This window comes from Loxodonta africana, chromosome 24 (assembly GCF_030014295.1).
Source record: "Loxodonta africana isolate mLoxAfr1 chromosome 24, mLoxAfr1.hap2, whole genome shotgun sequence".
Taxonomy (NCBI): domain Eukaryota; kingdom Metazoa; phylum Chordata; class Mammalia; order Proboscidea; family Elephantidae; genus Loxodonta; species Loxodonta africana.
The window spans coordinates 12,164,531-12,179,777 of NC_087365.1; the positions used below are offsets into that span (position 1 = coordinate 12,164,531).

The 15,247-nt window shown below is 40.8% G+C and overlaps 1 protein-coding gene across 3 annotated transcripts in view; it reads left to right on the forward strand.

Moving 5' to 3' along the window:
- The window catches only part of LOC100656214 (kinesin-like protein KIF16B), a 373,573-nt gene that overhangs the window by 205,266 nt on the left and 153,060 nt on the right, over nt 1-15,247 (forward strand). For all 3 annotated transcript variants that reach the window (XM_064275760.1, XM_064275759.1, XM_064275761.1), the window contains exon 18: nt 10,799-10,852. In XM_064275760.1, the coding sequence (XP_064131830.1) occupies nt 10,799-10,852 (54 nt within the window). The remainder of the gene's footprint in view (nt 1-10,798; nt 10,853-15,247) is intronic.

Below are 15,247 nucleotides of genomic sequence, written 5' to 3' on the forward strand. Positions count from 1 at the left end.
CTGTAGTGTGTCTGAAGTCTTTTTTGCATCTTCAAACTTCCCTTCTGTGCTCTTTTTTTCCCTTTGGCCTACAAATGTGCATGGCTTTTCTCTTCATAAACTAACCACTTCCCTTGACCTTGGGCTATAAAAACCCATTGCCGTCGAGTCTATTCTGACTCATAGTGACCCTATAGGACAGAGTAGAACTGCCCCATAGAGTTTCCAAGGAATGCCTGGCAGATTTGAACTGCCAACCTTTAGGTTAGCAGCCATAACACTTAACCACTATGCCACCAGGGTTTCCTTGGGCTACTCAGTGTAAATCCCACCAAACTATTTTATTCAAATTGTCTACTGTGTATGTTCCCAATGGTATGAGATTTCTTGCATAAATCATGATACATCTGTATTAGAAAATTCGATGATGTTCAACTATGTTGCTTAACAATAGCTAGTGATTTTGCGATTTGTCCAAAATGTGTATTAAGAGAAAAAGATCACAAAGCCCACTGTCTTGTGCACTCTCCTCCTTGTGTATATGTGTGGCTATAAAGACAAAAAGGCATAAACCAAAATGTAGAAACCATGGTGTTGGATCGTGTTTTACTTTTCTGTATCTTCTGAATTTGTTGCAGTGAATTACTTGTATCATGAGGGTAGGGAGCACCAAAGTTGTTATTTCTTAAGGCAAAGAGAGACCTGCGTTGGCTGACACCCTCTCCTCCTCACCCAGGTATTCTGTGACTCTGTGTAATTGGATTTCTGGCTTCAACATCATGTCAGTCACTTCAGAGCACTCCCCATAGCAGTCATTGTCTGAACACCTACTCTGTGCCTTGCATCACGCCCTCAGCATACAGTCAGCTAAGGTGGGATCACTGTCCCCAAGCAGCCCTGGTGGAGAAGGACATAGCCCCTGCCTGTGAGGGCCTGGATGGCCTTTCCCCTGGCTCCCTCTCTGTCCACCCTTGCTCACATATAGTCACCCTTCCCCTGATTTGGTCTGTTCCAGCCACACTAGCCTTGGTGTGCTTCCATCGTGCCGTGCACATTGTCTCTGGGTCTTTGGCCTTGATCTTCCCTCATGTTAGTATGACCACATGAATCCTCATGGTCACCTTCTACCTTCACTCAGGTCTCTCCTGAATGTCCCCTTCTCTCTCCATCCTCTTCCCTGGCTTTATTCTTTTTCATAATACTTACCAATAGTCATTATTTATTAGTTATCTGACCCCCTCACTAGAATGGAGGGCTTGTAAGGGCAGGAAATAGGCTTCCTTTGCTGAATCCACAGTGTCTAAGATGATGCCTGGCACAGGGAAGGCTTGTTGGACAAATGACTTGATGGATGAGTGACCCTCCAGTTCCTGGCCTTGTGCTTAGTGCCATGATGAAGGACTACACAAGGCAGAAGAGGGAAAGGTTGTCCGGGAAGCTGGCCAGAGAGTGTTGACTTGACCTTTTACATTCTGACCACTGTCTAACTTCCCAGTTTTATTTCTCACTGCTTCTCTTCGTTCCTAAGGAACAGCCCAAAGGAGACCCTTTACTTATTCCTTTACTTAACTCTTTATTTTCTTCATTCTTCTAGCTCTCTTTTGCTATATTTGCCCCATTCACCACACTCTGCTTGTTGTAATTCTGTCTGCTTTTCAAGGCGCAGCCAGACAGCACCTCCTGTGTGAGGCCTCCTCTCATCCCTGCAGTATAAATGCTCTCCCTTACGCCATCTCTGTTGGATATATAACTCTCTCATTGGGATCACCACGTTCCGTGAGATTTATGTATGTGTATGTTTTCTTTCACTTACAATTCATTCTTAAGGCCCAAAGGCCCTCTATCCAGTTTGTGTTTCCTTCTGAGTCTAATATACTGCCTTTGCCTAGTAGGTGCTTGATAAAAGTTCGTTAGTACATGAAATCCATGTCTGAATGAGATATCTGGAAATTTACCTGTATTCTGGTTTATCCAACAGGGAGAGAAATGTTTTGGAATGATGAATCATTTTTAACCTTTGGGAGGCTGTTTCTAGGGTAAGATGTACCATGGTTTGGTTGAGGAGGTGAGACGGAATTTCAGGGTAGAAGGAAAAATGGATGAGGCATAGGAATAGGTGGGCTGTACTGGCTCATCTAAAGAAGCGGTCACCTTGGACCTCTCTCTCATACTCTCTGGGCCTCAGTTTCCTTGCCTGTAGAGTGGGGTAGGGAATATAGGGGTGTATGTGTGGTCTCTTGAGTACCCATTCCATTCTAACCTTCTGTGATCTTGCAGCTTGATCAGGAAAGATGTCAGAGTTTAAGATTTGTGGTCATGGCTGTCTTTATTAGAGCAAGTTATGCCACTATTAAGAAAAATAGTCAGGAAGGAAACTGACTTAAAATGCTTTATGGTATCAAATTTTACTTTTTTTTTTTCTTTTCCTGAGGCAATCATTGTTTCTTTGGGCACTTTTAATTTGCAATGCAAAAAATGTAAGACTGTTTCCTTGGAAAGTCTTTAGTGAATACTTTCTAGACTAGGAATTTGAAAGTTCATTAGAAAATCATTCCCAGAGTGCAATGGATATTTTTGTTAGATACTCGAATTTTACATTAAGGGGGGTTTAATTTAACAACCCTAAATTTAACAACCCTAGAGTAAACTGCAGTGTGAGACCTCTTGCCCCCCTCATCTTGATACACATATCTTGAATTGCAGTTGCATGTAAGTCAGCCTGTGTAGGATGACCTGTTACACAATCTGAAAACAAAACGGGGGAGAGCTGTAGACTGCCTCTCCAAAGCAGCTGTCTTAGTCATCTAGTGCTGCTATAAGAAATACCACAAATGGATGGCTTCCACACAGAGAAATTTATTCTCTCACAGCCTAGGAGACTAGAAGTCCAAATTCAGGGGGGCAGCTCCAGGGGAAGGCTTCCTCTCTCTGTTGGCTCTGGAGAAAGGTCCTTGTCATCCATCTTCCCCAGTCAAGGACCTTCGAGCTCAGAGACCCAGGGTCCAAAGGAGGCACTATTCTCCTGGCTTTTGTTTCATGGTGGTATTAGGTCCCCATGTCTCTCTGCTCACGTCTCTCTTTTATATCGCAGAAGAGATTGACTTAAGAAGCAACCTAATCTTATAGATTGAATCATGCCTAATTAACATAACTGTCACTAATCCCACCTCATTAACATCACAGTGATAGGATTTACATACAGCACATAGGAAAATCACATCAGATGACAAGATGGTAGACAATCACACAATACTGGGAATCATGGACTAGCTAAGTTGACAGATATTTTTGGAGGACACAATTCAGTCCACAACAGCAGCTATTCTTAGCTTTTTAATGAAAGTGTACGTGAGAGCTGATGTACACAGGAGAAACTGCAGGACCTCCCCATGAAGAGTTGAGACTGAATGAACTGCTGGGTTTTTCTTCCTTCTATCAGTTTCCCTGCATCCACCCTGAGGAATGTCTGGTTCTCCATCAGCTTTCAAAGAACATCTGAAATGTTAGGGTTTTCAAGGTCAGGGAGAAGATCGGATAAGACTTTAAAAACCCCAGCACCCAAACCCATACTTTCATTTTAGTCTTTAAAATCCATGACTTTCTCTCAGTCATAAAGTGATTTGAGACTGGCTAAACGTTCCATTACAGAGCCTAGACCCTTGTGAAGGGTCAGGGGAAAGTAGCAGTCTTCTGTTGAGTTCTAATCTTTTCTAGCTCTTTCCCATCTATCCTTTACTAGAATAGGGACTGAGGAATACCACCCAACATTCTAGGCAACACACTGGGGATCCATTCATAGATAACATAGGCTTGACCAGAACCAGTCACATAATTTGCAAGGCCCAGTGCAACATGAAACTAGGGAGCCTCTTGTTTAAAAAAAAAAAAAAACAATTTCAAGATAATGACAGCAGAGCATTAAATGCAGGGCCATGTGTGACTGAACAGGTCACATGCACATGAAGTCATTCCTGTATTTGGCTACAGTGGAAACTGTGAGAGACGAAACTCGACAGGACTTCATTTTTTTCCAGGTCTCACTAGTTTTCTGCCTTTGACAGGATGTTGTCTTATCACTTTTCTATAGTTATTAGTGGAAGTATTTGTATTTTCCTTCTCTGACATGTTTCCACCTTACACAGTTTCAACGTCTGCAGGTTTTACAGTGTAACCTAAAAATCATTTAGGAAAAATTGACCAAGAATTTCCTTCTTACTTGATTGTATACCTAGTGAGATTAAAAAAAAAAAAAAAAAAGAATCCATCTGGGGAACTCTTCCAAGATGAACGCCCCAGCTCCAGCTAACCTCTGTTGCCAGGTGAAGTCTCCTCCCTGGTGTATCGTGGTCTGGGGCGCTGCTTCCATTACCCGACCAGAACTGCCTCTTCAAGTGTTAGCTGGACTTGAGTAACCATTTTCCTCATTTTAGAAAATGAAATTACACCAGCTGTACGTAACTCACCACGACGGGACAACACAAGGATGTTGATTTAAGTTTTCTTTGCTCCCTTTCTGTCTCCCTCCCTTCCTGCCTGTAATCACAATCTCACTTTGAGTGTAAGGGTGAGAGCTGAGAAATTCCCACCGCCTTGCTTTTTTCATTGACAATGATAACTAACAGGAATATAAATTACAAGATGTGCTGCTATAGCTAAAATGCTAAATATCTTTGAATGCAAGAGAAAAGGCTGTTTCTGATAAAAATAGGTTGAATGCTGTGCTTTTTTGTTGGACCTAACACTATGTGTACTTACAAATGTCATTTTAAAATGCTAAAAATAGGTGCAAAAATTATATCCTTTTGTGGTTTTAGCTTTTAATTATAACATTTGGGAAATTAGCATTTGGGGCCAAAGATAATTCCAGTACACTAAAATAGTGAGTTATACTTGCTTAAAATGAAGCCAAGGAGCCTAGTGGTACAGTGGTTAAGCACTCAGCTGCTAACCAAAAGGTTGGTGGTTCAGACCTACCAGCTGCTCCATGGGAGAAAGATGTGGCAGTCTTCTTCCTTAAAACTTACAGCCTTGGAAACTTTATGGGGCAGTGTGGCAGTCTCCTTCCTTAAAACTTACAGCCTTGGAAACTTTATGGGGCAGTGCGGCAGTCTCCTTCCTTAAAACTTACAGCCTTGGAAACTTTGTGGGGCAGTTCTACTCTGTCCTAAAGGGTTGTGATGAGTTGGAATTGACTATAGAGCAATGGGAAATGGGTTAAAATTAAGCCGCATTAAAATACAATTGTATTTGACATTGTTTCCTTGATATTGGCACACTCACACTTATATATTACAGTCTATTGAAATTTGCTATTTTTTTCTTTTAAGACGTAAAAGCTTTACACTTAGCCCTTGATGGTAGAATGTCCAAAACTATAGTCTTTCAAAAAGAACAAACAGTTCTTTTAAAAATGTACATAGAAATAATCAAATAGCTACTAACACCTTTACATGTTCACAGCATCTTCACTGGTCAAATCATCATCATCCTCACTGAATTATGAAAAGAGGTGCATTTTAAAGTTAATTAATAAACTTAAAAAAAAAAAAAAAAACCCACTGCCGTCAAGTCAATTCCGACTCATAGCGACCCTATGGGACAGAGTAGAACTGCCCTGTAGAGTTTCCAAGGAGTGCCTGGTGGATTCCAGCTGCCGACCTCTTGGTTAACAGCTGTGGCACTAACCACTACGCCACCAGGGTTTCCAACTAGTAAACACGTAGCCTCTAATAGAAGTCTGTGTAGGCACTCCTGATCCCTTCAGTCTTGCGGCCTCTCCGTCTTTGCTGTCTTCTCCTCGCCATTAAGGCATTTGCTTCTGGGCACTAGGCTCACAACTTTTCTGTGTCCAGCTGTTGTCTTGGGTGATTCCACATGGATAGTTCATCCTACAGTCTAGTAACTGAAGTAATACCCACTTCTTCAGCCAAGAGACTTCTGTGAATTCTTATCTTCTCCTGTATGCCTTGTCTTGTCCCTGTTTACTTCCCTGTTCAGTCAAGTTCCCATCCCCATCGCTTGAGCCATCCTCTTCCCAGCACCTTCAGAAGGCCCTTCCCCAACTCTAGAGCCAATGAACTGTCTCCTGAACCCATACCCAGGCAGCTCAGCTCAATGCTATAAGAGCAAACTTCATCAGCACAAATTGGTGCCTCTATAAATTGATGGTCACTAAGCTTGCGTGATACCCATCCATTCTTTTTTATTTTATATGCCAGTTCTCTGGCCCACTGGTCCTGTCACATATTACAGATTGTCTCCATGTTCCTCATACTTCTAACCCCATTGCTATACCTCCCCACTCCTTGTAGGGGACCTTGTTTCAGTCTTCACAGAACATACAGAAGTCCTAAGAGAACAACATCCTCAACTTCCTTCCACCAAAGCTACGGATGGGTCCGTTTTGCATTCATCCTTTCCTACTTCTTTCCTGTCCCAATAGTGGAACTTCCCTTTTGCTTTTCTTGGGGTAACTCCCCCTACCTGTACTGTGGATCCCATAGAGTTAATAGCTAATAGTTATGAGCTGCTAAGCACTCAGTGTGTACTCTTAGTGGATCCTCTCACCCAGTGAGGACTGCAAGTATTTTTTAGTCTGTTTTCAAATAAGGAAATTGAGGTTTAGAGAGGTTAAGAGATTTTCCCAGGATTTGAGCTCAGAGAGACTAATTCCAGAGCCCTTGCTCTTAGCCATTGTTCTACCGTTTGTTTTCCTCCCTGCTCAGGGACCTCTGTCCATCAAATATTCTCAGCCTCTCTCTAGTTTTTTTCTCTTCCCTCTGTTCTGATTTGTTTATACCAGGATTTAAGTGTGCACAAGTCTCTTCCATCTATTAAAATAAGGATCCATCCTCCTAAAACTACCACCTCTCCATCACACTAAAATTATCAATAAAGCTTTACACCATTTCTATACTCACAGTCTCTTGCCTTTCCTCCCACCACTCCTAGGCCCACTGCAATCTGCCTTTTGCCCCTACCTGTCAGTCTCCAAGGCCCCAGTGACTTCCATGTTGCTAAATTCAGTGGATTTGGTATCTTACTTGGCACTCCTGCTATGTCATTTCATAGTACTGATCCCTTCCTCTTCTTGAAACACCTTCTCCCTCATATGCCTGCCCTTTCCTGATCTTCTGTGTATCTCTCTAACTGCACACTCCGAGCCTTACATGAGGGCCCATCATTCCCTGCCAACGTGTGTAAAACTGAGCTCATCTTCTTGGGGGCAGGATAAAGAAGGGATTGAAACTGTGGGCTTAGAGTCAAGCCTGATTCCACCATTTACCAGCAGCGTGGCCTGTTTGCATGCATGAAATGGGCATGCCACAAGTCGGAATCAACCTGAGGGCAACTGACATCAGTAAAATGGGAATAATGGTGACAGTTACCTCACAGGGCCATTGCGAGAGTAAGAGTGAATTGTCAGTGGATGTCAGCCACCACCCTCACCTCCATCACCGTGAGGACTAGCGCTCGTAAGAAAGAACGGCACACAAGCTTAGATACGAGTTCCCTCAGGAATCTTGCCTTGTTCTGTTGTTAGGTGCTGTTGAATTGGCTCTGACTAGTGGCGACCTTATACACAACAGAACAAAATATTGCCCGGTCCCGTGCAATTTTCTTGATCGTTGGTATGTTTGAGTCTATTGTTGTGGCTGTTGTGTCGTCTCGTTGAGGGTCTTCCCCTTTTTAGCTGACCCTCTGCTTTACCAAGCGTAACGTCCTTCTCCAGGGACCGGTCCCTCCTGATAACATGCCCAAAGTATGGGAGACATAGTCTCACTGTCCTTGCTTCTGAGGAGCATTCTGGCTGTGCTTCTTCCAAGACTGGTTTGTTCATTCTTCTGGCTGTCCACAGTATATTCAGTATTCTTCACCAGCATCACAGTTCGGCTGCATCAGTTCTTCTTTCTTCCTTTTACATTGTCCAACTTTTGTGTGCATATGAGGTGATTGGAAAGATTATGACCTGGGTTAAGCACACCTTAATCATTAAAGTGACATCTTTGCTTTTTAAAACTGTAAAGCAGTCTTTTGCAGCATATTGGCTCAAGGCAATATGTTGTTTGATTTCTTGACTGCTGCTTTCATGAGCGTTGATTATTGATCCAAGTAGAATGAAATCGTTGACAATTTAATTTTTTTCTCCATTTGTCATGATGTTGTTTATCAGTCTAGTTGTGAGGGTTCTAGTTACTACCAAATTCTGGAATCTGTACTGTCCATGCCTCATGACACACTGGGACGAACCCGTTACGTTTATTGTCACAGAGTGGGAGCCCCATGGGGGCAGGGGCAAGATCTGTCTTACTGATCATTGTATCCTCTGTGCTTGGCTAGTTTACACTAAGTTGGTGATCAATGATAATGTCATATTGTAGATGGAGATATTAAGACTCAGATCTCCCAACTCCCAGAGAAGCATTTGGTTCATGTATCATCAGGGCAGAGTCACATTGAGCTGTTGTTCACAGAAAAATAAAAATTGAGACTAAACACAACTTCATTAGAGAAATTCTCTAGTTTTAAAAGTATTTTATCCAATGATTCTTTTTGATTATGTATGTATCTTTTTTTTTTTATGTATCTTTAGAAAGACTAAACTTATACTGAAGTCTGAAAATATCCACTAGGAAGCTTTCCCAAGGTTCTGTTTATTGTTGTATAAAAGAATGATCGTATATTAAGTGTAATGAAGCCTTTACCTACTTGGAAACTCTGATAGCATAGTGGTTGAAAGCTACAGCTGCTAACCTAAAGGTTGGTAGTTTGAATCCACCAGGTGCTCCTTGGAACCCTGTGGGGAGGTTCTACTCTGTCCAATAGGGTCGCTATGAACTGGAACCGACTCAACGGAAATGGTTTTTTTTTTTTTTTTTAGAATCCCTGGTTGCCCAATGGTTATAGTGCTCAGCTGCTGACCAGAAGGTCAGCGGTTCAAACCCTTCAGCCACTCCATGGGAGAAAGATGTGGCAGTCTGCTTCCATAAAGATGTACAGCCTTAGAAACCCTACGGGGCAGTTCTACTCTGTCCTATAGGGTCACTGTGACTCGGAATCGACTCAACGGCAGTGGTTTTTTTTTCTTTTTTAATACCTACTTTGGCAGTCCCTTGGTGGTGCAAATGGTTAACGTGTTCAGCTGCTAACCAAAAGGTTGGAGGTTTGAATCCACCCAGAGATGCCTTGAACAAAAGGCCTGGAGATCTACTTCCAAAAAAGAAGCCATTGAAACCCTGTGGAGCGCAGTTCTACTCTGACAAGTCTGGGGTTGCCATGAGTTGGAATTGAGTTGGCAACTTTTTTTAATACCTGCTTTATGGAATGCCTGGGCTCTGTGACTGGCAAATGCCTTTCATACATATTTGTGTGACTGATTTCTCGTGGATGGCAATGCCTATAATAAGCTACAAATTATTTTCTTTGACAGTAGGGTAAATATAAGCCTAAACAAGTTTCAGTGAAGGAATTAATCTAATTATTGTATATGACAAGTTTGAGCAGTGCTTATAAAATGAGTTAATGTAGTGTATTTTGGAAGCAGATTATCTTGGATTCAAATCATGGCTCCGTCACGTATTTCCATTCTAAGTTTAACATTTTAAGCTTTGAGTTCCTCATCTATAAAATGGAGATACAATTTGCTATGTTAAAGGTTTGCTAGAGACCAAAGTAACACAACATGGAAATCACTTAACATGGAATGTGCCACATAATAGGTACTCAGTTCTACTTACAAAAGCCACCTTGAGTGGGAGCCCCATGGGGACAGGGGCAAGATCTGTCTTGAAAGTAACTCTTCTGCCAATCTGGGTTTCCACATTATCCAAAGAGAAAGATTTGCAGTTTTTCCACAGTTCGGTTTTGTAACTGTGTCTGCCATTCATCATATCATCACGAGGTATGAGTTTAAGAATTTCAATGCATGCTATTTAATGGAAATAATGAAATCTTGCAATAATTAAATCTAATATTTGGGAAGAAATTGACTTCTATTATCAGTATTTTAGAGCATTATTTTAAAATTCTCAACAACCGAACTCCACAGTAGTAAATCTATTCACAATCTGTATAACCTCCCGTAACTTCCGTATCACACAACTACTAGTTATGGAGAATCTTGCCGAACCTACACACAGAATAACTAAAAAGTAGAAAAAATACAAATTTGACTACTGCTCTCAGTTATTTTTGGTACTCAGTTATTATCAGTGTTATGATTATTATCATGTGTGAAGTATGCAAATGTAACAGAGCTAACCTTTGGAGTATTTGCTTCAGAAATGATTGGGCAATGTGATATTTATAAAAAGATCTTTCAATTTGTGCATGGCTCCTGGCTTTTAAGTACTTTATTGCTTTTCTCTTGATGTTTCCCGTTAATTTTTTTCTTAACTGATGCCTGTGCTTTCTCTCTCTCCCTCTCTATCTCCCTGGCAGTCTTTTCCCTATGAAAGGACCCATCTGTCTAAGGTAGAGATGCTCCATTTTTATATACTCACATCAGTGTGTAAGCTGGCAGGAGTAGGCATGCTTATCATTTAGAAATCTTATCTAACTCTACCTTTTCGATACAGTGATGTTTTGTTATTTTCCTTTAAATAAGATGTTTTCTTTTCAGTCTGAATTCAAGCACTCAAAAGCATACCTAATTTCTAATATAGCCATAGAGCAAAGAATACATCATAAAGCTTGCTAATCTATGGTAATTAAAATAATACTTGAAAAACTGATGTTCTTTGCAGTATGTGTGACTCTATATACAGAGAGTGAGAAAAACTCTTTAAGAAAATGACTCATTTTCATTTGCTTTTCTTAGACTTGAATTTGAGAGGCAGCAGCGTGAAGAACTTGAAAAATTAGAGAGTAAAAGGTAAGCCACGTGGAATATGAGTTTTAGTTGTTGGATTCCGGTGTTCGTGTCCTGGCCTGATTTCATCTATGTCTGTGTCAGTACCTCCTTCTTGCCCTCTGTCTGTTAGTTACATGTCTAATGGCTTTAGGTCATTTCTTGGTAGCCGGTTGGTTTGACTTAATGTTTGAATTTTGTTAATAGTTCATCTGTAGATATTTGTGAGAAAGGGGGAACAGTCAGCAGGCAAATTTAATACACCAATTAAATTTAACATACCACATATATACTTTAAAAAATGTGTCTCAAAGGTGTAGCTTCTCTGAACGATATCCTTTGAGTTTTGAAAAAGCCAAAAGAATGACAGATTTCCTTTCTTTTATATTTCTCTGCATTTTAAACATCTTTATTTTTATTGATTGGCCATTTGTACTACCCCTTGTATGACTTGCTCCTTCATATTCTTCACCCACTTTTCTCTTGGAGTATGTGTGTGTTTGTTTAATTGACTTAAGGAGTTCTTTATATGTTACGAATGTAATTCTTTGTTCAATACATACTGTAAATACTGTCTGCTTTTCTTTTTTTCTGTTTTACTTAACAAGCCAAGAAATGGACAAATGATAGATATTGGATTAGGAGCTAAGCCTATAGGCAACCTGCAGACTGGGTATTTATTTTCTAGAAGCTGGAGTTCAGGTGTCACAGATGAATTGGTTTGGTTTCCAGCATCACACCCGCTAGATCTTAGGGGGGCCAGGAGCTGGAGGCCACTCACTGATCCGCTTACAGACTTGTGTTCTTGCTTGGGAGGCCATGTTGGCTCTGAAACATTGATTTAGCTCCCAGTAGGCATAATTTGGAGCCCTGGTGGCACAGTGGTTAAGAGCTTGGCTGCTAGGCAGTTGAAATCCACCAACCGCTCCCTGGAAACCCTATGGGAAGCTCTATTCTGTCCTATAGGGTGGCTGTGAGTCAATATCGACTCGACGGCAACATGTTTTTGGTTTGGTTTTTAGGCGTAATTTTTACACTCGAGATAGCACATAACATATAATCCCCAGAATTGTGCAGTTGAGTATTCTGATGAAGAGTCTGGTTATTTTCAATGTTATACATCAATAAACTAATATTTTGGGTCATTGGTAAGCACCATTTATCTGTGATTAAATGCTAAATAACATGTAGTTATTTGAGTTGGAACAATGAACTGTCAATTTTCTTGACTTTGATATTTGACCCCCGTGAGATGAGGGCAGCATAAGCATTTTTTTTTTTTTTTTTTAATTTTTATTAAGCTTCAAGTGAACATTTACCATTCCAATCAGTCTGTCACATGTAGGTTTACATACATCTTACTCCATTCTCCCACTTGCTCTCCCCCTATTGAGTCAGCCCTTACAGTCTCTCGTTTCGTGCCAATTTTACCTTCTTCCATCTCTCTCTATCTTCCCATCCCCCCTCCAGTCAAGAGTTGCCAACACACTCTCCCGTGTCCACCTGATTTAATTAGCTCGCTCTTCATCAGTATCTCTCTCCCCCCCACTGACCAGTCCTTTTCATGCCTGATGATTTGTCTTCGGGGTTGGTTCCTGTCCTGTGCCATCAGAAGTTCTGGGGAGCATTGTCTCTGGGATTCCTCTAGTCGCAATCATACCATTAGGTGTGGTCTTTTAATGAGAATTTGGGGTCTGTATCCCATTGGTCTCCTGCTCCCTCAGGAGTTGTCTCTTGTGCTCCCTGACAGGGCAGACATCGATTGTGGCCGGGCACCAACTTGTTCTTCTGGTCTCAGGATATTGTAGGTCTCTGGTTCAAGTGGCCCTTTCTGTCTCTTGGGTTCTTAGTTGTCGTGTGACCTTGGTGTTCTTCCTTTGCCTTTGCTCCCGGTGGGTTGAGACCAATTAATGTATTTTAGATGGCTGCTTGTTGGCATTTAGGACCCCAGGTGCCACAATTCAAAGTGGGATGCAGAGTGTTTTCATAATAGAATTGTTTTGCCCATTGATTTAGAAGTCCTCTCAAACCAAGTTCCCCAGACCCCAGCCCCTGCTTCGCTATCCTTTGAAGCTTTCATTTTATCTCGGAAACCTCTTTACTTTTAATCCTGTCCAATTAGGCTGACCTTCCTTGTTTTGAGTGTTGTCTTTCCCTTCACCCAAAGCAGTTCCCATCTACAGATTGATCAATAAAAAGCCCTCTCCCTCCCTCCCTCCCTCCCTCCCCCCTTTGTAACCACAAAAGTATGTGTTCTTTTCCGTTTTTTCTATTCCTCAAGATCTTATAATAGTGGTCTTATACAATATTTGTCCTTTTGCAACTGACTCATTTCGCTCAGCATAATGCCTTCCAGATTCCTCCATGTTATGAAATGTTTCAGAGATTCGTCACTGTTCTTTATCGATGCGTAGTATTCCATTGTGTGAATATACCACAATTTATTTACCCATTCGTCCGTTGATGGACATCTTGGTTGCTTCCAGCTTTTTGCTATTGTAAACAGAGCTGCAATAAACATGGGTGTGCATATATCTGTTTGTGTGAAGGGTCTTGTATTTTTAGGGTATATTCCGAGGAGTGGGATTTCTGGTTTGTATGGTAGTTCTATTTCTAACTGTTTAAGATAACGCCAGATGGATTTCCACAGTGGTTGTACCATTTTACAATCCCACCAGCAGTGTATGAGAGTTCCAGTCTCTCCGCAGCCTCTCCAACATTTATTATTTTGTGATTTTTGAATTAATGCCAGTCTAGTTGGTGTCAGATGGAATCTCATCGTAGTTTTAATTTGCATTTCTCTAATGACTAATGATCGAGAGCATTTTCTCATGTATCTGTTGGCTGCCTGAATATCTTCTTTAGTGAAATGTGTGTTCATATCCTTTGCCCACTTCTTGATTGGGTTGTTTGTCTTTTTGTGGTTGAGTTTTGATAGAATCATGTAGATTTTAGAGATCAGGCGCTGGTCGGAGATGTCATAGCTGAATATTCTTTCCCAGTCTGTAGGTGGTCTTTTTACTCTTTTGGTGAAGTCTTTAGATGAGCATAGGTGTTTGATTTTTAGGAGCTCCCAGTTATCGGGTTTCTCTTCATCATTTTTGGTAATGTTTTGTATTCTGTTTATGCCCTGTATTAGGGCTCCTAGGGTAGATCCTATTTTTTCTTCCAAGATTTTTATCGTTTTAGTCTTTATGTTTAGGTCTTTGATCCACTTGGAGTTAGTTTTTGTGCATGGTGTGAGGTATGGGTCCTGTTTCATTCTTTTGCAAATGGATATCCAGGTATGCCAGCACCATTTGTTAAAAAGACTATTATTTCCCCAATTGACTGACACTGGTCCTTTGTCAAATATCAGCTGCTCATACGTGGATGGATTTATATCTGGATTCTCAATTCTGTTCCATTGGTCTATGTGCCTGTTGTTGTACCAGTACCAGGCTGTTTTGACTACTGTAGCTATATAATAGGTTCTGAAATCAGGTAGGGTGAGGCCTCCCACTTTCTTCTTCTTTTTCAGTAATGTTTTGCTTATCCGGGGATTCTTTCCTTTCCATATGAAGTTAGTGATTTGTTTCTCTATTCCCTTAAAGTATGACATTGGTATTTGGATTGGAAGTGCGTTGTATGTATAAATGGCTTTTGGTAGAACAGACATTTTTACTATGTTGAGTCTTCCTATCCATGAGCAGGGTATGTTTTTCCATTTAAGCGTGTCCTTTTGAATTTCTTGTAGCAGAGTTTTATAGTTTTCTTTGTATAGGTCTTTTACTTCCTTGGTAAGATTTATTCCTAAGTATTTTATCTTCTTGGGGGCTACTGTGAATGGTATTGATTTGGTTATTTCCTCTTCGGTGTTCTTTTTGTTGATGTAGAGGAATCCAAGTGATTTTTGTATGTTTATTTTATATCCTGAGACTCTTCCAAACTCTTCTATTAGTTTCAGTAGTTTTCTGGAGGATTTCTTAGGGTTTTCCATGTATAGGATCATGTCATCTGCAAATAGTGATAGCTTTACTTCCTCCTTACCAATCTGAATACCCTTTATTTCTTTGTCTAGCCTAATTGCCCTGGCTAGGACTTCAAGTACGATGTTGAATAAGAGCGGTGATAAAGGGCATCCTTGTCTGGTTCCCGTTCTCAAGGGAAATGCTTTCAGGTTCTCTCCATTTAGAGTGATATTGGCCGTTGGCTTTGCATATATGCCCTTTATTATGTTGAGGAATTTTCCTTCAATTCCTATTTTGGTGAGAGTTTTTATCATAAATGGGTGTTGGACTTTGTCAAATGCCTTTTCTGCATCAATTGATAAGATCATGTGGTTTTTGTCTTTTGTTTTATTTATGTGATGGATTACATTAATGGTTTTTCTGATATTAAACCAGCCTTGCATACCTGGTATAAATCCCACTTGATCAG